The sequence below is a fragment of the Heterocephalus glaber genome, unplaced genomic scaffold, assembly GCF_053883595.1.
Source record: "Heterocephalus glaber isolate CG9 unplaced genomic scaffold, H.glaber_assembly_v1.0 deba00001472, whole genome shotgun sequence".
Lineage (NCBI taxonomy): Eukaryota > Metazoa > Chordata > Mammalia > Rodentia > Bathyergidae > Heterocephalus > Heterocephalus glaber.
In genome coordinates, this window is record NW_028258315.1 from 90,811,416 (window position 1) to 90,832,953 (window position 21,538).

General features: G+C 56.2%; 2 protein-coding genes across 17 annotated transcripts in view; one reads left to right on the top strand and one right to left on the bottom strand.

The window, feature by feature from the left end:
* Chdh (choline dehydrogenase) overlaps window positions 1-10,385 on the top strand; it is a 35,979-nt gene extending 25,594 nt beyond the window's left edge. For all 5 annotated transcript variants that reach the window (XM_087181537.1, XM_004864342.3, XM_087181536.1 and 2 more), the window contains 7 exons: window positions 988-1,743; window positions 2,288-2,439; window positions 3,206-3,335; window positions 3,765-3,899; window positions 4,516-4,658; window positions 5,086-5,188; window positions 5,420-10,385. In XM_087181537.1, the coding sequence (XP_087037663.1) occupies window positions 1,041-1,743; window positions 2,288-2,439; window positions 3,206-3,335; window positions 3,765-3,899; window positions 4,516-4,658; window positions 5,086-5,188; window positions 5,420-5,838 (1,785 nt within the window). In that variant the 5' untranslated portion in view covers window positions 988-1,040 and the 3' untranslated portion in view covers window positions 5,839-10,385. The remainder of the gene's footprint in view (window positions 1-987; window positions 1,744-2,287; window positions 2,440-3,205; window positions 3,336-3,764; window positions 3,900-4,515; window positions 4,659-5,085; window positions 5,189-5,419) is intronic.
* The window catches only part of Cacna1d (calcium voltage-gated channel subunit alpha1 D), a 342,473-nt gene continuing 330,986 nt past the window's right edge, over window positions 10,052-21,538 (bottom strand). For 11 of the 12 annotated variants that reach the window (XM_087181506.1, XM_087181505.1, XM_087181511.1 and 8 more), the window contains 8 exons: window positions 20,016-20,126; window positions 19,020-19,387; window positions 18,327-18,353; window positions 17,200-17,349; window positions 15,994-16,157; window positions 13,481-13,602; window positions 11,779-12,099; window positions 10,052-11,347 (listed from right to left, as the gene is read on the bottom strand). In XM_087181506.1, coding sequence (XP_087037632.1) covers window positions 11,054-11,347; window positions 11,779-12,099; window positions 13,481-13,602; window positions 15,994-16,157; window positions 17,200-17,349; window positions 18,327-18,353; window positions 19,020-19,387; window positions 20,016-20,126 — 1,557 coding nt within the window. In that variant the 3' untranslated portion in view covers window positions 10,052-11,053. The remainder of the gene's footprint in view (window positions 11,348-11,778; window positions 12,100-13,480; window positions 13,603-15,993; window positions 16,158-17,199; window positions 17,350-18,326; window positions 18,354-19,019; window positions 19,388-20,015; window positions 20,127-21,538) is intronic. The other variant, XM_021244013.2, reaches the window with a different exon arrangement.

Below are 21,538 nucleotides of genomic sequence, written 5' to 3' on the forward strand. Positions count from 1 at the left end.
GGTCCCTCGGGTCAGAAGCTGTGAGTGCCACAGTCTCGGCCTCTCGTCCTGACTTCCTTTTGACTCTTTCAAAATAGGTTGAATTTCATACTTGTTTCATTTTGATGTGAAAATTTTGTCCTAGTACTAGTTTTGTTTGGTACTTGACACAAAAGCTAGAACTTGGTGTTGATTACCCTGTAACTTGTTACCCTTCCAGCCCCAGCAGTCTGGTTTAATAATTGTTGTTTCCCGTACATGTGGCTCCTGCCAGAACCAATTATCACCGTACTTACGCCTTGCCTCTCTCCCTGGCCCCAGACCACCAGTTCCAACAGTGGATTTCTTTTCTTCACCTCTTTCATTTTTCTTCTTTGTACTGATAGAGGAAAAACTTTTTCTTTTCTCTTTTCTTCTCTCTTTTATGGCCTGGCCTGACAGAATAAAACACAATGCCCAGCACCTGTCATGAGTGAAGGAGTGAGGCCCCTCTCTCTGCCCGGAAAGCCCTTCTCTCCTCTGCCTTCCAGCAGGAGGGCTTCCAGCCTCCAGGTTCATGCACAGCTGGGTGTGGTCCCTTTTTGGGGACCTTGCAGCCCGGGGAGGGGCATGTCTCCCAGGCCTGTGCATGTGGGTCCTGCATAGTCGCAGAGCATTGAACTTGCTGTGTTTGGTCTGCTCCCTCCTCCTACCTCCCCAGGCATTGACCCAACTCTGCTCATCCTTACTCTTTGGGGGGGGGGGGAGGCAGGGTTTCATTCTCTAGTTCAAGCTGGCCTTGAACTCACTATGTAGTCCTGGCTACATAGTGAACTAGAGATCTTCCTGCCTCAACCTTTAGAATGCTAGGCTCACAGATGTGCACCACCATGCCCGGCAGGCATCCCCACCTGTTTTGTTATTTTGTCCAGGCTGGCCTTGAACCAGAGATTCTCCTGCCTCAGCCTCTCCAGTAGATGGGATTACAGGTGTGGAGTTAAGATTCTGAAAGCCCCTTTCCTATTCCAGGAGCAGCGGATCATCTCATTCCCCTCCGTGAACAGGAGGACGTGGCCTGGAGCATGTGGTGTGTCCTGCGATGCTGCAGGCCCGGGCGCCTGGGCTCACGGACAGCCCTGGCCTCTGCTGCCCTGGGGAGCCGCGCTCTGGCCCGCGCTGGCTGCAGCGGTGGGGACTCCGAGTACAGCTACGTGGTGGTGGGCGCGGGCTCGGCGGGCTGCGCGCTGGCCAGCCGGCTCTCCGAGGACCCGGCCGAGCGGGTGCTGCTGCTGGAGGCCGGGCCCAAGGACCTCCGTGCGGGGAGCAAGCGCCTCCTGTGGAAGATCCACATGCCCGCGGCCCTGGTTGCCAACCTGTGCGACGACAGGTACAATTGGTGCTACCACACGGAGCCGCAGCAGGGCCTGGACGGCCGCGTGCTGTACTGGCCGCGGGGGCGCGTGTGGGGCGGCTCGTCGTCGCTGAACGCCATGGTGTACGTGCGCGGGCACCCCGAGGATTATGAGCGCTGGGAGCGCCAGGGCGCGCTGGGCTGGGGCTACGGGCAATGCCTGCCCTACTTCCGCCGCGCGCAGGCGCACGAGCTGGGCCCCGGCCGGTACCGCGGCGGCGATGGCCCTCTGCGCGTGTCCCGGGGCAAGAGCCGCAACCCGCTGCACCAGGCCTTCCTGAGCGCTGCGCAGCAGGCCGGCTACCCGCGCACCGAGGACATGAACGGCTTCCAACAGGAGGGCTTCGGCTGGATGGACATGACCATCTATGGAGGTGGGTGGCCTGGCCCCAGCCCCGTCCCCCCTCGCACTGGGCCAACCCGTAGCAAGTGTGGATGCAGGGAAGCTGGTATGGGGTGGAGGGGAGGTGACTTAGCGCACCCCCAGATGGCACAGAACACGGCCAGAGCCAGTGAGAAATGACGGCACGGTGATCCTTGGGGTACTGTCGGGGCCTGTGGCCCCTGTTGGCGTAGACAGCGCAGGATCAGCTCTCTGGACAAAGGGCCCAAAGTCTTCCAGTCATGCAGATGGGGAAACTGAGTCCCAGGGCTGGCCCACCTCTTCAGGGATCTCATCTTTCCTTGCTCCTGATCTCTGCCTCACTCTGTCTCGGGGAAGGACGGTTCCACCCGTGCCCAGAGGACCCAGGTCAGCGGGGCCTTCAGTAGGGCAGGGCTCTTGGGTCTCAGCCTTCCCTGGGAGGCAGGGCTTGTGCAGGCAGAAGCCAGGCTAACTGGCTCTTTCTCCTGCCCCTCTTCCTGCCCAGGCACCAGGGGAAGGACAGGGACCGTTTCTGACTATGCTGTGTCCTGCAGGCAAGCGCTGGAGCTCGGCCTGTGCTTACCTGCACCCAGCACTGAGCCGCCCCAACCTCAGGGCTGAGGCGCGGACCCTGGTGAGCAGGGTATTGTTCCAGGGCACCCGAGCAGTGGGCGTGGAGTACCTCAAGAGTGGCCGGAACCACAGGGTGAGTGCAATGCAGTGAGGGCACTGAAGGCTGGGGGGAGGCTGGCTCAGGGCGGGTAGAGCTGCAGGCTCTGTCCCTTGGTGAGTGAGCTGCGGGTGGCAGGCTGGTGGACTGTCCCCGCAGCCTCACGGGAAGGAGGGAGCGGAGGGGACCTAGGCAAAGCCGCTGTGGGGCCCCGGTGTGAGTGCCCCTGGGCTTGCGTGCTCATTTCGGGGAGTCCCCTGGTGTCTTCTGTGCCCTTTCAGGGTACTGACCTGACAGAAATTTATAGCTTTATATGGGAGGTTTTTAAATCCGTAAATGTGAGCGTACACTGTGTCACTCCTGCATTTTCCTGTGTGGAGAATGTGACTGCACATGTTCTGCTTAGCAGCATGTCAGAGACTGTTTTGCACAGCCATGTGTAGATCTGGCTCATTGCTTGCTTGCTTCACTGCTTGTCTGAGTGCCGGCCTTCATCCTCTCGCTTAAGTCTGCTCTCCCTGTTCTTAAGGCCCTCGTTACTGTCTGGCTACTGCAGAACACCCCAGAGCACAGGCACCCTTGCTGCTCACACCCCATGGCTGGAGATGGCGGCACAGCCAGGCCCCCTCTTCCTCCTGAGCCCATGGGCAGCTTTCTGCGGCAGTGGCCGCAGGGTTCCTGGTGCTCTGCGTGGGCACCATACTTCACGGCCCTGCTCTGCTGTTGCTGGCTGCTCCATGAGCCCGGCCAACAGCCGGCTCTGTGGGGAGTGTGACAGGCCAGCCCGCCCCCCTTTTCCCAGGTTTATGCCAGCAAGGAGGTGATCCTGAGTGGGGGTGCCATCAACTCCCCGCAGCTGCTCATGCTCTCAGGTGTCGGGAACGCAGATGATCTCAAGAAACTGGGCATCCCCGTGGTGTGCCACCTGCCTGGTGAGCGCCTCCTCCCTCTCCCCAGAGGCTGCCTCTGCAAAGCAAAATGGCGGGGGGGGTTTTGTCAGCGTGGCGGGGGACAAGAGTGGTGCTCCGTGGGATGGCCATCTCCTCTGCAAGTCCAGGGGTCCCCTGCTCCTCCCGGGCTGCTGGGTCTGTGTCCTGCCTTTGTGCCCTTCTCTGACCAGCGTTTCCCACGTGGGCAAGGAAGGGGCCTGGGCAGATGAGGGAGGGCCAGACTCCGCGGGGCCTGCGCACTACAGACTCAGCTTGTCGGGAAGTGACATTTAAACTGAGACCCAGGGATTTAACAGGCACTGGTCCAGGAGATAAGTAGACCACAGATCTTTTCCGGCCCACGGGGACACTTAAGAAGCCAGCTGAGCCCTGTGTGTAGCTACTTCCCCTCACCACTCCCGTCTGTCTCAGGAGTTGGCCAGAACCTGCAGGACCACCTGGAGGTGTACATTCAGCAGGCGTGCACCCACCCGATCACCCTCCACTCTGCCCAGAAGCCCTTGCGGAAGCTCTGCATTGGTCTGGAGTGGCTCTGGAGATTCACAGGTTGGTTCCTCGATACTGTCTGTAGGTATCATAGTCTCTCTTGAAGAGCTGAGTGAAGGCCCTGGCCTCACAATGCTAGGTTTGAAGTTGAATTCTGCCATGTACCTTGGCTCCGAGCCTCACTTTTCCCATCTGGAAAATGGGTATCCCATGTTCTGCCTAGTGGGCTGGTGTGAGGACCAGAAGCAGTAGCACTTGTCAAGATGAGGCTGCCCCAGGGCTAGGCACTGGTCTTGTTGCAAGTGTAGGGGATGCACCTCACATGGGGTTCAGGAGCCAGAGGAAAGGCACAGATGGGAGGGCTTGGGGCTGGGATGTAGATCTTGCACCTATTTGGCCAGGAAGCTGCACTTAGAGGTGCTCCTTCTCCCTCAGCATCTTCCCCCCGCCCTCCCACACACTCAGTTAGCTGGTGGGAAGGACCAGTCCTATTTGGCAGGGTCACTATTTAAAGCTGTGGTGCTGGGTGAGGCCCGAAGGGGAAGGAGCAAAGCTGTGGGCCAGGCTCGGGGCTGGGCACCAAGAGGAGCTTCAGGGGGCAAGGCGGGACACCAGAAACAGCTTCCAGCCTTCCTCGCCCTGAGGCCCCTCTGCCTTGTCCTCCCCTGACCCACAGGGGACGGAGCCACTGCCCACCTGGAAACAGGCGGGTTCATCCGCAGCCAGCCCGGGGTCCCCCACCCCGACATCCAGTTCCATTTCCTGCCTTCCCAAGTCATTGACCACGGGCGGGTCCCCACCCAGCAGGAGGCTTACCAGGTGAGCAGTGGAGCCTCAGCCCCCGATGCCTGGGACATTTCCCACTGAGGCAGCGGGTGGGGTGAGGCAGCCAGGCCTGGAATCTTCCCCCAGGAGCACAGCACGTCAGTCCGCAGGGCATGCTCAGGGCAGGGGTCTTAGGGCAGGGTACGGGCAGTGGACAAACAAGGCTGCCTCAGCCCTGGGAGTGCCACCCTGGATGCGTGGGACAGTGGAATATAAAGGCGGGAGGGAGGAGTGGCTCACTGGAGCGGTTTGGAAGCGCTTGAGGAATGGGTCAGATGTAGGCACAGGCCTCACTGTGTCTGCGCTTGACTGGATGCCGCACCCCTGCCTCCCCGCTGGGAAACCTGAGGCCTCTCTTCTCCATGAGTTGGAGCTGACGGAGGTCACTGTGGGCCTCGCTGTGTCCTCTGGGCTCTTTCAGGTGCATGTGGGGACCATGCGGGCCACCAGTGTGGGCTGGCTCAAACTGAGAAGCGCCAGCCCGAAGGACCACCCTGTGATCCAGCCCAACTACTTGTCAACAGGTAATTCAGCGCCCACTTCGTCTCTCCTGGGTCTGGCTCGAATGCCTGGGGGAATGCCTTTGTGGAGTTCCCACTTGTCCCTGAAGTTTACCCCAGGGCTCCAGTTCCTGGCTCAGTCCTCCATGTCCCTAAACTTTGTCCCCCATAGCTTGTTGAGCCTCTCCATCGTGTGGATCGTGTGCTGAGGCTGGCACAGTAAGCGCAGGGGCTTCACTCATCTCTCCTCTGCAGATACCGATATCAAGGACTTCCGTCAGTGTGTAAAGCTGTCCAGAGAAATCTTTGCGCAGGAAGCCCTGGCTCCCTTCCGGGGCAAGGAGCTCCAGCCGGGAAGCCATGTGCAGTCAGACAAGGAGATAGACGCCTTTGTGCGGGCAAAAGTCGACAGTGCCTACCACCCCTCGTGCACCTGTAAGATGGGCCAGCCCGCGGATCCCATGGCCGTGGTGGACCCCGAGACCAGGGTCCTGGGGGTGGAGAGCCTCAGGGTTGTGGACGCCTCCATCATGCCCAGCATGGTCAGCGGCAACCTGAACGCTCCCACCATCATGATCGCAGAGAAGGCAGCTGACATGATTAAGGGGCTGCCTGCACTCTGGGACAAGGACGTTCCTTTCTACAAGCCCAAGACGCTGGCCACCCAGCGCTGATGCAGCCACTGCCTGAGGACAATCAGAGAAGCCCCTGGCGAGCCAAGAAGACTGACCGACACGGACCTTGCTCCAAGTGCTCTCTCCTGAACTGTCCAGGCCGCTGGGACCCCGATGGCCCCACTCAGTGGCCGAGGACTGGAAAGGATCTTAGGGTGTGTGACCAGAGCTAGTCAGCGAGTCACGTTCTTTTTCTCCAGTGTTTCCTGTGGTCCCTGTGGGGGAGGCCAGCATTCAGGCCAGGCCCCTCCTCCCTGCCTCCTTCAGGGGACAGAGCTGGGGGCCCGTAGAGGCAGAAGGTTCACTTAGGCCGCGTCCTTTCTCATCTCCACGTGGCCTGCTTCAGCCCAGGGTCCTGCTGCCTCCTGGGAGTGGTTCTCTGCCAGGCCCTCTCGGGAGGGGCTCTGCACAGCGGCTGTGTGGCTGCCAGGTGCAAGCTGAGCTCCCTGAGCAGCCCAGCATTGCGCTGGTCAGCTCAGCCCTGGCTTCCGTTTCTCGCCATCCTCACTTCACACTCAGGCTCGCTGGGTGACGGAGGGGCTTACTGCCCCACGCTGGTGCTCTGCTTCTTAAGAAATACGGTCTCAATAGAGGCTTTCTTGACCTTGTTCAAGCAGAGAAGGCCACTTGCGCCTCGTTACCAAAGCTTTCACGATTTAACATTTTAGAAGATCTTCCTGTTACCAGGAAACACAGAAGCCTTGAGCCAGCCCCTCGTAGTAGGGCACCGCGTCAGCTTCATCCGGAAGCAGCGGTCCTGAGAGAACCTCTCGGGCCCTGGGAAGCGGCCCAGGAGATGGAGCTGCCCCATACAGACAGGGCTGCTGGATTCTTATTCTCTGCACACCCGTGGGAACAGATGAAAATGGTGCTGCGAGAGCTGGAAAAGCAGTTAAGTACAACTGGTGAAAGAAAACTAATGGAGAAGACTGGAGTTTTCAGGAGAACAAAAGCAGATACAAGTACCATTTACAGCAGCTTTTTGATCTTTAAATTCCTTGTAACTCAGTCCTGTAATCCAGTAACTTGTTAACCGAGGTGCCTCATCCAGACTGTTTTTACCAGGGAACAACTCCTAATGCATCGTGGATTGATTTTTCTCAAGATATCCAAAGCCACCACCTGTAGCAGGGAAGAAAACAGTTGCTATCTGGAAACCTGCCGCACTGAGCCCAGAATAAGGAGAAAAACTTGGGAGTTTCTGGGAAAAAAACCTTCCAGAAAGGTAGAAAGAGGAAAACTATCACACTTCTTTTTCTTTTCTTCCTTTTCTTCCCCACTAAGTTGCCCAGGCTGGCCTCGAACTCGCGTCTTGAATAGGTGAGCTGACAAGTGTGTATCACCATGCCTGACTTCTTTCTTTTCAAACTTCAGGCAGCTCTTGTTTAATCTTACCTATATCTTACTGGGTTTCTTGTTCTAAGAGAGGGTCAGAAAAGACATTTTTAAGTCTACCAAGAGGTTTCTCCCAGGGAGTCTCCTGTCCCGCCATCCACGGCCACCCATCCCCTGGGTCCTGCAGGCGATGCAGGAATGGCCCTGCTAGCCATAGTCTTGTGGGGAGTCGGATAAACTTTTTAGCTCAACTCCTTGGCAAAAAGCCTGTAATACCTAAAAAGTGGAAGCCAGTGTTTTGCAGAAACATAGTTGAAAGGGCCTAACAGAAAGCAGTACATACGCACAGAGCCCCAAAGAGTCCTGTCCCAGAAAGGAACCCTGCTCTTACGCCACTAGAGGTTCCCAACAGTAAGAGACAGCCCACAGAGGGGAGCAGGACCATCTCCCAGCACAACCAGAAATGGCGAGTCTAGAAGTGGGAGGCTGTGTCCTAAGGTACAGCCCTTCCACTTCCAGGGCAGGCTGTGGCAGTAGTTTTCATAAATTCAAATAGATTCTTTGCTCCACCCAAACCACATCCTGCTCCCCAAAGGCTTTTTCATATTTCCATTGATAAACTCACATGACATCAGATCTGTCACACAGATTTCTTTCTTTTAAAAGTCAGAAGGAAGTAAGCCCCCCCTCTTCCCAAGCCCTGGCTGCAACACAGGTGGCCCTGCTGGCTCCTTCCTCCAGTGCCCCACCTCCATGATGTCTTCAGATCACCCTCCAGGCTGTTCTGATGTTGGAAGCTGGGCCCAGGTCTGCTCCTCACTCTCCACTGCCCTCCCAGCTCCCCAGAGAGGAGGAGAAATGACTTCCCAACAAATGAAAGCATAGCCGGAGTCCGCTTTTGAGGTGGAGTGGCAGCAGGGGAGTTGGGGCTTGGTGCAACACGTCAGCTGTGTGGCTAACCCGTTTTTACAAGTAAGTCAGCTGTCCATCCTAAAAATAAAATCCTGTGGAAAAGGCGGTCACACGGACACTTTAGCCTGTAAAAACTACATCATGTGGGCCGGGGATTTAGCTCAGTGGTTTTGCTGCCTGCTGCGCAAGCACAAGGACCCGAGTTCGATCCCCGGTACCACAAAATGAAAAAACAAACCTACATCATGTGAGACAAACCATTCTGGCCTCTTTCAAGAGTGGAGTCACAGTTGGGTGGGTGGTACCTCCAGCTGCCATCTTCCCAGGCAGGTAGCACCCACACCAGGTGCCCAGAGGCTTCTGCTGCCCTCCTGGACCCCCACCCCCACCCCAGCCTTTGCTGGTGCCGCATACACTAGAGCTGGGATATGCCATTTGGCTAAGCAGATGCCCACACCCTGAGTAGAGTAGGTGGCTCTTTTTGGTACCAGGAATCAAACTCAGGACCTTGCACTTGCCAGGCAGGTGCGGTGCCACTGAGCTAAATCCCTGGCCCATAGAGTCTGTTAACTACGTCCTCACTGTTCACTGACAGTTAAATCACAGTAGGCATTTTTACTTTGTTATTCATAAAGACACAAATTATTCTATTCTTAGGGACACAGGGAGAGAAGATAAACAAAAAAATAGAGATGTTTAATCCTGAAACTTTCCTAAAAGAAAGGGAAAAGAACCATGCTCTACAACTTCAAATTTTTCTTACAAAGAGAAATTTAATATTAGACGAGAGGCTGAACCAGGCTTCAAGCAGACAGACGCTGGGAAATGGTGCAGCCTGTGAAACACCAGTGTTCATGGACTGGGGAAGAGACCATCGCCTGTTCTAGAACACACCGTCCCGGGGTGGCAGTTTCAGCTGCCGATGTCCAGCCACAGTCAGACCAACGCCCAGCAGACACAGAGTCCAAGAGAATGTCGACAGTGTTTAGCCCTTTAGGAGAGGAGGTGCCCTCTGCAGCTGGTATTAAGTCACCTCTGGCATGCAAGGAGCCCGAGCCCGAGGCTGAGGAAAAGCTACCTGATTCTAGAGCTGCCCTGGAGAGCCCGCTCCCCGCTCCTCGGAAGCTCTCACTGGCAAAGCCAGCCCTTTGCAAGGGAAGCTCCCAGATACAATGAAGTTACACAGTTTCGTTCTGAAGAACATTTTGCATTTTAATAAAAAAAGCTTTATGTCAGGAAAGAGTCATTTACAAACCTTGAAGTGTTTTTGCCTGGATCTGGATTTAAGAATGTCTTACGAAGAGGTTTGTGAGGTCTTTATAACAAAGTGTCGTTATTTACAAAACATTGACAGGTTTTTAATATATTAGTTAAAAATTCGGGACCAAAATTGCTACCTGTCTATTTGATTGCAGCGAATCCCTGCCCAGGTGACATGAGGACGTCGGCATGACTGTTAACAGAAAGGAAGCCTTGGCAGTCCTAATGATCTGAAAGTGGGCTTCCCAAGACACAGTCGGAGTGAGTGCATTCTCAGGAAAACGTCAGCCCTCTTTCGGTTGCATATAAGAGCCCTCAAAGAGAACACAGAGCACAGCAGAGATTTGTAAAAGGCCACAGTACGATCCGACCCGTACAGACCCCAGCATTCTAGCCCCAAAGGCCCTCCCATGCCCTCCCAGCTGCCCGCTTTCTGGGGCAGCACCACCTGTCCAGGGCGCAGGCACACGTGCCGTGTTCACCCATGCAGTACTTTCCACAGCTGAGATGCAGAACAGCTGGTGTGGGCAGCTGGGGAACCCAAACCTAGGGGTGCCCTGGGGCAGAGCAGCCAGTTTCACTTACTCTGTTCACTAAGTGAAGGGTTATTCAAACAAAACCAAAGACAGCTGCAACCCAGGGTGGATACAAGGGACACTATCGGAATCAGAACTCCTGCCCAAAGAAAAGACTGCAAATAGTCATCTTGTGTATCTTATGTAAAGATAGGTTTATAGTGACTCCAAATACTTCAGAAACATTTTTGTAGTGTCAAGTTCTTTCGAACTCAAAATTTTACCCCCAAAGGATTTTCATGGAATAAGTGAGAATTGGCTCTATTTCTTCTACTTCTGTATAGCCCCAGTAAAAATACTAATAATTTCTAGATTTCTGTGGGGATCTACAATTGTTAGGACCCATGGATATTGCTGCAGTTCAAATACGGTACAATAATTACAAAATATAGACCATCTCTTTACAAATACAAATTGTATATTACAAGTCATGTACAATAAGTAAATCTATAATTTTTAAACAAACTAGCGTATCTTAAGTTTACCTGGTTGCAAGTGCATTATTATTCCAGTTTTACAGTTGCCCTTGAGCGTGACAGTCAGAACTGACCATCCGAGTGACGTGCTCGCATGTAAACTGGCGCCACATAGCAGAAAACCTTAGCTGTCAGGTCCTGCTCCCCTCTGGTGATGAGCACTGGTGGCGGAGTTCTGACACTCCACTGCCGAAGAGCAGAACCGGAACCAGGAAGCGGTGTGTTTGGGGGAAGGGGTTTAAAAATGGATATGCTGTGATACACGAGACCAGTGGCTGAGGTAATGGCGCAGCTGTGGTGACTGTCATCACCTTTAACCTTCCCCCTCGTGCCTGTGGGTGGGCGTGGCTGGGCGCCCTGGGTAGTATCCGCCTGCGTGTTTCGCGGGGCTGGCCTGACTCCTCACCCATCCTGTCTCAAGGCTGGGCCTACTGTCTCTGCGGCCGGGCTGAGTGCACGGGGCACTGCCAGGACCGCTGCTCAGAACCTGCTCCTACCAGGTTTATGGCTTCCTTGAGGCATGACATCACTTGTACGAAAGTCTAGTTGAATATTTTTCTCCCAACTAGTGCCTAAACTTTCCTAACTACGAGGCACTTTATCCCTGGCCCTCCTGTGCCTCCACCGAGGCCAGAGCCAGTCTGCCCCTCAATGGGGCTACAAGGTGGTGATACAGATCATTTCATCAGCCAGGTCCTCCTCATCTCGCCCAGGGTCTGGCTCCTCGTCACTGTAGCCGGGCCCAAACTCCTGGAGCTCGTAGTCCTGCCGGTGAGAGACAAGGCCCACATCCCCACTGGCCCGAGGACCCATGCTCCCGTTGAGCAGGGTGCTGGCTGCACTCTCCATCTCATCAATGGTTAGGTCACAGGCATCAGCGATTTCATGTTTAGTCGCTGACACAAATTTTGGGTCCCTTGCATAGCGTCCTAAGCCTTCGGATATCAGGACCTGTGCGGGAAGGAAGAGCAAGGGCATGCGCGCGTTACAAGGCTGGGGAGTGGTGGCAGAAAGATCTGCTCTCACTAACCTGCACGATGTGCTTTCTGGACTCGGCCCACTCGTGTTTACGAGACCTTGCACACGACAACTAAATGTAAATGGCTGCAGCTCTGAAAATGTCACAGAGCTGGAAAGCTACTCACGGCCCAGGAAGAGTGGTGCCCCTGGGGAGACATGTTGCCCAGAGCAGTGACACTGGCAGGAAGTGCACATGTCCGGGCAGTGCAGCTCACTCATGAGTCTTGGCTGGATTTCTGCTCCCAGAGCTCTTGAACCTGGGCAGTGGCTCTGGAGCCTACACCACCTTCTCCTGCCGTGTGACTGGCTCTAGCCTGTGCTGCTCCGGGGCGTGCCCTCCCATGCCTGAGAACTATACTCACTGCCTCCACCAAGCTGTCTGCACTCCTCTGCTTGTCGCTGTTCTTGTTACGGAATCTGCTGGGGACAGTCAGGCTGGCTGGTGTGAAAGTCCGATAGGAGATGTCAGGCTCGTCCGTGTACCAGGAGCTGCGGTGCAGGGAGGGCAGGCTGCCGTTGACCTGGTCCAGGGACTCTGACCGCTCCACCTGGATCAGGGGGGTATAGCACGGTGTCCAGTCCCTGTATGGAGGAGTTGCTGGAGGGGTGGCCCACGACCGGGTTGAGTGGCTCGGTGAGTACTTCGGGGCTCTACTTGAGTCGAGGCCTGCAACTGCCATGATCTGGGGAGAGGAGAGGGGAAGAACAGAGCCTCAGAGGGCTGGCCCTCGTGCCCCTTTCAACAGACCAGGCACAGACGCTGCTTTACCGTGCAGCCTCCCCGAGGGCTCCGAAGCATTCATGCGGGAGACGAGACGAGTGAGCAGGCAGTAGAAGTGTGCCTTCCTAGTGCTGCCTCTGTCTGTCCCCCACATCCACAGTGCTTTTCTCCACGTGCCCAGGAGTTTTCCAATTCATGCACTCGATTCAGAATGACGAAGAATCGGGACGATGAACAAGCTGTGGGTGTAAACCTACCACCCACGCCACTCCGGTGTAAAGCCGAAGTACGTTGAAGGGAAACCACGTATCCCGGCTCACGTGGGAAAACATAGCTGGTTCTCCTCACTCTAGCCCCACTCTTCTTGTGACCCTCCTTCCATAGGTCCTGAAACCCTAGGCATGAGCCTGCTTCTCACGATTCTGCCACAGCAGGTCTGCCTTGGGGTGCCTGCTTGGCAGAGGGGTGCCGAGGCCCATCCGTGTCAACACCACAGGTCCATGGCCAAACAGGAAGCCAAGGCCACCCAGTGGGGGCAGTTGGGACAAATGAGACCTGGGCCTGGTCTGAGTGGGACTCCTGCCCCTAAGGAGCTCCATGCCTGCTCGATTCATGGCGCCTGGTGGCATAGGGCTTCTATGGGTCTGTCCTTCCATGATGACACAAGACAGAAATAAAAGCTGGCATTTGAAGGGTACGCAGAGAAATGAAAAGCTGGCAGAAAAGACTCAGAAAATCTGAAGTGACTGCTGAGCGTTCATTTGTTCAGCACCGTGGGTAAGAACCCCGCAGAGCCCTGCCTCTGCCCCCGCTGGCTGCTGGACTCTCCCTTGACAGCCCTGCTCCATGCACACATGCAGCAGGTAGCAAGGCTGATGAGATTTTCAGAAAAAGAAAAAGAACCACATTCTTGTCCCTGAGGCAGAGCTCTGGTCAGTGGGATTTAGGCTGTGGGCTGCTTCCTGCTCGGCTGCCTTCCCATGGGTGTTGGTCCTCCTGGGCCTCAGGGAGGCTCACTGACCCCTGGACCACAGGTCCATCTGCCGAGGAAGGTCCCTTAATGGAGGAACCACCTCCTGGGGCAAATAAAGAGCAACACTGAGTGCTGGAAACCTGATTAGTGGCTCCACCACCCTGGGGCTTGGACCTTACCTGGCCATCTTCCCACCAAGGAGAGATGTGGGCACTGGATTCAAGTGCTAACCCATCCCACCCTCCTGTGGAGCAGCTGCAGAGCGGGGCTCGGCAGTGTGGCTGACGTTCATTCCTTCTTCCAGCTGCGGGGAAGGGCAGGTTCCAGGTGTGGGCGAGGCAGGGCCAAGGCCGGGAGGGAGGGCACGTACCTGCTGCTGCATCAGATGCAGAGGCAGGGCCGTGCGGTGCGGCAGGGTGGGGGAAGGCGGGGCCTCCTCCTGGCTGCTCTGCCGGCGCAGACATTCGAAGTTGAAGGAGGATCTCCGGTGGGCTGTGGAGTGAAGCGCATCATGCCTGTGAAGCAGGTTCTGTCAAGAGCCTGCCTCCAGCAGTGAGCCGAGAGGGGTGAACCAAGTGAGCCAGGAGGAACCAAGCTGTGCATCCCAGTGAAGAATTAGCCCGTGAATCTCCCAAACCATCTCAGCTTCAGGAGAGGAGAGGGGGGAAGCAGCCCAGCTCAAGAGATCTTTTTTAAAAGTGCAAGTTGATTACCTTTAAATGTCTGCCTGTCTGTGGTCAGGCAGGTACACGGGGAACAAGCACACAAGTGACCCCCGTTCCCAGACATTCCCTCCTCATGGTCTTGCTCTTGCCTTCCCCATCCCGAGCATGGGGCCCTGGGTTTCTGCCTCTTAAAAGGGAAGGGTTCCGCCTGCTCCTAATCAGCTCTGCAGGCTGTGAGGAAACTTCTGTTGGGAAAGACCCAGCCTCCCTGGGACCCAGGAAGCAAAGAACAGCCCTAAGAATATGGCCAGCTGCGTGGACCTGTTTTGAGTGGCACTCTCAGGTGAATGACGACAAGATGATCCGGGCTTCCAGCCTCACAGAGCACCAGGCCTATGAGATCAGTCTGAATCCTGGGGTCTCTCAACGGAGCCAGAGGCCTTTCGCTGGAAGCCCCCTCCACCCTTGCAGAGCTCTGTTTCAGGGAGACCGGGTGTAGTTTGCCCGCAGCGGCTGCATTATCTCAACTGCCCCTCCCTTGACCTTTGCTTTCCAAGGTCATAGAGTGCTTCTGTACCCCAGCAAAACTCCATGTCCCCCAATTCCTATACAGGAGAACCTCGGGGGCTGCCTTGGGAGGCCTCCTGGGACCGCACATGAAGCTCTAGAAATGGGTCTGTGAAGAAGAACAGGCCGAGCCTCTTGCTGGCCAGCGCCCAGGGAGGAGGAATGAGCAAGACAGGCAGTCATGTCTCAGGCCCGATGCCCACTGAGGGGCATGCTAGGACCTCCTAACTGAGGAAGGAACCCTTCCCTCATGTAACAGTGTGCCGCAGAGGACAGGCCTCCCTGCCAGCACAACCTCAAGAGCCAGTTCAGAGCAAGATGGGATGCATATGGTGCCTCTCCATGTCCCAAACAGGTCCCTACATCCCCTTGTCAGTCTCTGGAGGTCAAGCCTCAGTGGCAGAGAACACAGCCTGACAGGCTGTTGCTGCCCGAGGTCTGAGCTGACAGTCAGCAAAGCTACCCGCTTCAGAGAGGGAGAGGGCAGCCGTTCCTGCTCGCCCAAGCTCCTCTTGGCACTGGGGCTGGGCCATCTGTGGAAAGAAGGCCATGCGCATGTCCCCTGGGCTGTGTGGACAGCCGAAGAGGTACAGGCATAGATCTGACAAAGGAAGCGGAAACCACAGGGCGGGGGCCTTTGCCAGGCCCTCCTGTGCATACTTCCAGGATTTAAGAGGTACAGTTTGGCTCCATTCAGCAGCATGTGTTTGGGGCTGCACAATTACATATTAACCATGGAAACGGGCCTGTTGACACTCCCCAGCAGGCCGTGATAGCTGAAGTGAGCGCAGGGCTCCAGGCACCAGCCAGCGTGCTCTGCCTGCCAGCAGTCGGCACACTCAGGAGCCACCCTGTCTCAGCTATTTTTGTTACTGATTAGAGTGCTGCTCAAAATTAAACTTCATTCCTCAAAAACCCAGAAATGGGTATTCATTAACCAGCCCCCAGATGCCCACACGCTCAGATTTAAACCAGATACTGGGAGCTGGCAGGGGCCTGCACATCTTTCCCCAGCGTGGCGAGACCCAGGCCTGAGAGCGCCATCATCAGTTCTGCAGGAGAGAGGCAGGAGAGCCCCTTGCAGGCCGGCTTTGACAGTCCAGGAATGGGACAGCCTATCCTGGAGGTGACCACCAAGGGCCAAACCTGCCCCTGAGCACAGGGCACCAGCTTACCTGGGGCACAGAGCGGGGGGGGGGGGGGCTAACCCTGGGTGGGAGCTGGGGTGGGGCAGATACCAAGGATCCCCAGTGCTCCCTCCCGCACAGCGAGGGTTTGTGAGACAGGCCCGGGCAAGGGGCCCCACACCTCACCCATCCTTCCCTCTCGGACGCTCAGCTTCCTGGGCAAGGAGAGGGACCGGGCTGAGACAACAAAAGCACCCAGACATCTCGCTCCCCTGTCAGGATGGAGCCCAGCTCAAAGGCGATTCCGTGCACTCAGAAAGTCCGTGCTGCCGTGTGTGTGAGCGTAGGGTTCCACACTGCTCCTCTCTTCCCCGAGAGCCAGTAACCATTTGAGTGTCCCAAGCGCCATCACAGTGGACGAGAGAAAAAGGGAACATGACGCGATCTCCACCCAGGGGACCGGTCTGTGGTCGGGGCACAGGCACACTGGGAGGCTTCACCCAAAACAAGAAATCCAGCCTCACGTGGGGGGGTGGGAGGTAGTAGGCGTCTCCGGGGAGATCTCCGAGAGTCATAGCAGACAGGCGAGTCATCGTCCTCCGAGCAGCCTTGGGGTGGGTGGTAGCCTCGGGGCCTCTCGAAGTCCGTGGTGCCGCCCAGGTACCTGTTGTAGCAGCTGTAGTTTTGCCTACGGGTCAGAAAGGGGCCAAAGAGAAGGCATACATGAGATGCTGCGCAGCGAGCACCACTCCCCTCCCTTGGACTCAGCAGGACTAGCGGACGAGGCAGTCCTGTGTCACAGAAGACGCCAGGTGGAGAGCAAGGGCTGTGGCAGGGGGCTCAAGACTCCTAGAGGCCTACGATGAGTGCCTGCTGGGTTTCCACCCCCGGCCAGCCAGATGTGGGTCACAGTGCCCCATCTCCTGAGCGTCCCCCACTCATGTCCTCCCAAGACCCCTGTCCTAAGGGTCTGCCTCCTGCAGGTGCCAGACTATGCCCGAAGCACAGCTCCCACACCCACAGAACTTTAGACAATGCCAGGAGCACACAGAGTCAGGGCAAGCTGAAGAGGCTGAAGAGAGGAGCACACGGCAGGTACCATGAAGTGGCTTGTTTGGCGGAATAAGGCCACCAGAGATGGCTAAGGGCAAGGCTGTGGGGAAGGAAACACAGGTCCCGTCTGGCTCAGAATCAGTGCTCGGGGGAGTCAGGTGTTTGAGGGAGATGGAGGGAAAGGCCTGGAAGAGGGTGGCAGACTCTACACTGCTTGCTGTGTGTTCTGAAGCACAGTGCCTGTTTTAGCCACCAACACTCTTTCTACCAGACAGAAGCTGGGAGAGCCGCCTCTGCAGAGGGATGCTGCTCTGTAACCTACTAAGGGAACAGGAAGCGGGCGCTGTCCACTGAGACCCAGCCAAGCTACGGGGCTAGCCAGGCCACTAGGCCAACAGAGCCCCAGGGTGAAGCTCCCAGGTCGGCTAAATAACAACTCATCTCTCAGAAATGGGGCTCTACAGGACAGGGGTGAACTCACCCAGGAGCTTTTCCCTGGTAAAACAACGTGGCAGGTGTGAAACATGCCAGCGCCTGCTCAGTCCCTCCCACCTCCTGCCCTCCCCTGGCATAGAGCTGGGGCTCCTGCTTTGCTTTTCAGGGAACCCTGAATGCAGGGACAGCAGGGGCTGGGTGGGGGGAGCTCTCCGATCTCTGCCCAAGCCAGAGCCCCTCACCTGCTCCAGGTGGGAGAGCTGTCTTCCTCATAGCACTCCTCGCTACTGAAGTACTCCTGCTCCCCCAAGCAGCGGGGGTCCCTGAAGTACCCGTGTATCTCTGGGTCCTCTCGGCAAATAGTTGGGAACTGCTCATCCCCTGAGTCGGACCTGCAGTTGGGACAGAGGTCTGAGAGCCTGAGCCCTCCCTGGGAGCTCCTGGCTGCTCTCCAGGCAGCCCTGCCTCAAGCAGGTGGGACAGGCCTCTGGCAAGGACGCTCCGTGCGTGTGGTCTCTTTCCACAGCCTGAACATTGCCAGGCGGAACTGCTTGCTGGAGCCGAGGCGCAGGACAGACAAGAAGATGGACGTGGGGCACCGCATGTCCAGCAGTGGCGGCTGGGGGAAGGACCCTGGACCCCCAGGCCGGCTGTGCTTATCCCCTGCTCCACCCCAGGGTGACCTCCCAGCCCTGAGGGAAGAGGCCTCCTTACCACTGACTTCCCACTACAGCAAACCCGGAAGGGAAGGCGAGCTTGGGATCCAGTCACAGGGGAGGCTCTCAGAAATTTCTGCTCTGTTTACAAGGTCCCCCTGCCCCAGGCTCTCTCACCACCCCCCTGAAATCTGCCTCCTCCTGGCCTCAAGCCCCAAGAGAACCTAGGCAGGCTCAGGTGTGTCAATGCTTTCTCCAGAGGAAGAACCACCAGGCGCCCTTGGAGTGCTCCACTCCCTGTGTCCTGCCAAGGCCCCAGTGCTGCAAATGAAGACCCAGCCCCACCTGCCCCAACAAAATGATCCTTCTGTCCACACATGCGCAGCAGAATACGCAGCACACAGGGAGAGGGACACAGGGTGAGGACAGAGAAACCTGGTGCCTGGTCTTCAGGAGGCTCGGGCCATACTTTTCCTAAGCTGACTGCAGAGAGCAGCCAGAGCAGCCCAGGTACTCGGGCCTCCGGGCACAGCAGGCAGGTGCCCGCCAGTTACAAACCACCACCTCCAACCCCAGTCCACAGCCCTGAATATGAAAATCTACTGGGCTGCTCAGCACCGTGAAGTTATCCTTACTCCTCAGCACTCGGAGAGGCCAGTTGGTGACAAAACAGCACAGTATTTAACTCAAAAGCACAGGCGATGAGCACATACCTAATGTACATTTCATAATAGCGCGTTCTATCCAGGAAAGGCACAACATGAGAGGGAGGGAGAAAATAAAAGTTAAACATTTCCAACAACATTTAAAGTGCAGCTATCAGGCGACTTCCTGGAGTAAGGGGTGGACTAACTAAGCTGTGCCTGCCGAACGTGGGCTTTTGTATGGTGCATCAGCCAGGGACAGTTTTTACACTTACAAGGGGAATGGGAAAAAATGCAAAGAAAAATATTCCATCAGACGTGAATATATTCAGATTGTGGCATCCATGCATATGGTTTTACGGGGACACAGCTGCACCTGTTCACTGAAGTATACTCGGCAACGGCAGAGTTCAGTAGTTGCAAGAGAGACTGTGCTCTCTGGCCCTTTCCAGAGGAAATCTGCCAATCCCTGGCTCGGCCTATCTCGGCACAGCTGCAGAGATGGGGTGATTTTGTGGGTGTTGCTCTTAGGAGGTCACCCCACACTGCAGGATACAGGATGGCAGGCGGCTCTTTCTCTTAGGACCCTCAGGTGGCTGGTGTGTGGACAAGCCACAGCTTGGGGGCAACTCACAGTTCTAGTACGAATGCCCACGGGGCTCTCCTGGGCGCGTCGGGGCCGAGGAGAGCGACACCTCTCTCCACAGACAGTTCCCACACAGGCGGATACTGTGACCAGCACAGACACATTTTCGAGGTTACCTTTTAATACTGGACCATCTTGGAGGCTCCCGGTCGTGCTTGTGGGAGGAATGATGCCCATTTTCAGACACATGCTCAAGGTCCCCAGTGCTGGGTCGCTTTCCATGGGCAGCTTTGGACATGTTGGCATTGTTGAGATTGGCATTTGTTGAGGTGGGAACTTGCTTTCCTACGGAATTACGGTTAGGACGGCTATGACACACCGAATTTCCTGCTGGAGGAAACAGCGGTTTCTCAGTATCACTCGCAGGTGGAATTGAAGGCCTTTGGACATGCAGGGGACGGTGGGTGGTATTGGTCTGCTGAAGGGAATCTCTCCTATCACTATTAACATGATTGACATGGTTTCCAAGCAGGGCACCATTTCTCTGCAAAATAATGGGAGACAACACCAGGTAATTTAACAAGTATTTGATGCAGGCTAGCTATGTTAGGTCATTCTTTCTACATGAAAAGCAAATTCTAGGTAAGCTGCAGGACAGTCTGTCTCAATGGTCAGGGTGGCATTTGGTGCGTGTGGCAGTTGGCCCCTCTGACGTGAGGAAGGTTACCGGTTCCCGAGCCAGGGAGCAAGCTCTCATCTGCCACTGGAGTGTGCTCTTCCAGTTGCTCTGAGTCGAGGTGGCGCAGCCCCCGGGTGGGGCAGTGGGCATGCTCTTTGGCCCGGGGGGCTTAGGACCCAGGGAAGGACGGAAGCATGGGAAGCTGCTGAAGGACCCAGGGTGGTCCTCCACCCTGGCCAGTGGCCGTGGCCAAGCTCCTCAGCAGCTAAGAGCCAGGGGCAGAGGACGCTCAGGGAAGGAGCTGGCCCAGCCTAGAAGAGGCCCTGCTGAGTGGAGAAGGCCTGGGGGTGGGGAGGACATGTTTTCAAGCCCCACCGGACCCTGCAGCTGGTTTGCACTCTCCAGACTCGTCTGTGGATCACTAAGTACCGCACCAGAGCCCTGCCCCACTACATCCAGGTGGCCAGTGTGTAGCTAGGCGTGGAATAATTACTTTGAATACATCTTCTTCTTCTCTCTTTTCCTCTGGCTCATCATCTTGCAAATCACAGGATATAGCACGCCGGATTTCTGGCCCAATGTCATGCAGTGTCCTTAATCCTGCCTAGATCAATGAAAACAGCAGAACAGATTAGACAACACGAGCCCTACGTTCAGCCTGGAGCTTGGATTTGCTCCTGCCTGATTCAGCGGTGAGAGGAGTAGTAGTCTCTAAAGTCCAATCCAGGAACTGATGGACTATAACTGAAAGCAGCCGAAGGGTTGCTGGGTGTGACTAGGGGGGATCACAGGGTCCTGTTCCTGAGTAACCTCCTTTGCAAACGCCCCCACTCGCAGGAAGCACTTCCTGTTTGCTTGTAGTAGGGGGTCTGTCTGCCATGGCCAAGGGCGTAGGCCCCATCTAAATGACAGTCTTTGGCAAGATCACTTGCAGGCTGCATCTCCTGAGCCTCAAACAGGGTAGGGAGCATAGCCTGGCTATTCTAAAGGGAGGGCAACAAGTCCACCCTAGTTGCGTCCGGGATGAGGCGGCCTAGGTACAGGTGCCAGAGGAGCAAGCAGACCAGGAAGGCATCATGGTCACTGGCTCTGCTGAAAAGGCATGAAACAAGTGAGTGACACAACACACTGCAATCACCAGCACACTCGGACCACGACAGAACGACTGACACGCACACAGAGCTGGCTGCTGTGCAGGCGGGCTGCCATGGCTATCTGTGGTGCCCTGGCCTGCAGTCTGCCACACGAGGGGCCATACTTCTGAAGCCCATGACAACTTGAAAACTGTTCACTGGCCTCTGTAGGCAGCACAAGACCCCCTGGGTGACCTGCAGGCCCCTCAGAAGTTCTGCATTGCCCTAAGGACCTCTTAGCTGGCCTTCCTTACTCCATCCAAATCTTTAGGATAGGGCCTGTGAGAAGCCCGCACTGTTCAAACTCACAGCTTTGTTAGGGAAACATTCTGCAGTGCTGAGGGACTACAGATGGGGAAAGGTGCCGTCTCCAGCTTTGAGAAAGTGATGATGCTTTGGCCACCGATTTGAAGAAAACAACATGCTGACCTACAGACGGATAGGGGCTTTATCCTTTCCCACAAAAGTCTTGCATCCGAAAGGGGAATTTCCCTTCTGCCCCCAGGTCTGTGGTCCTCTATCTAGGCAGTGCCTCCTCATTTACCAGCAGCTCCTCGGCTGCTGAGAAATGGCAGAGCAGCTAAGATGTTGAGTGCGCAGGTCTTCCCTTGCAGCTGAGGTCCCCGCGTCAGGGACGTTTGCAAAGGCCAGCTGGTCACAGAGTGCTGGGGCCTTGGGAGAGGAGCCCACTCTCCTACCCTTTTCCCTCAATACCTCACAGAGGACACCGACAAAGCATGATGAGCACAGCTGAGATATTCAGACCACAGGACAGGTGTCCAGCAGTGGTGTGGAGCAGGGGAGGGGAAGGTTGGTAGCTGCCAGAACCAGCAGGCTGGGGCCTCTGGTGTGAGGATGCTCAAAACTGACCTGCAGATGCCAG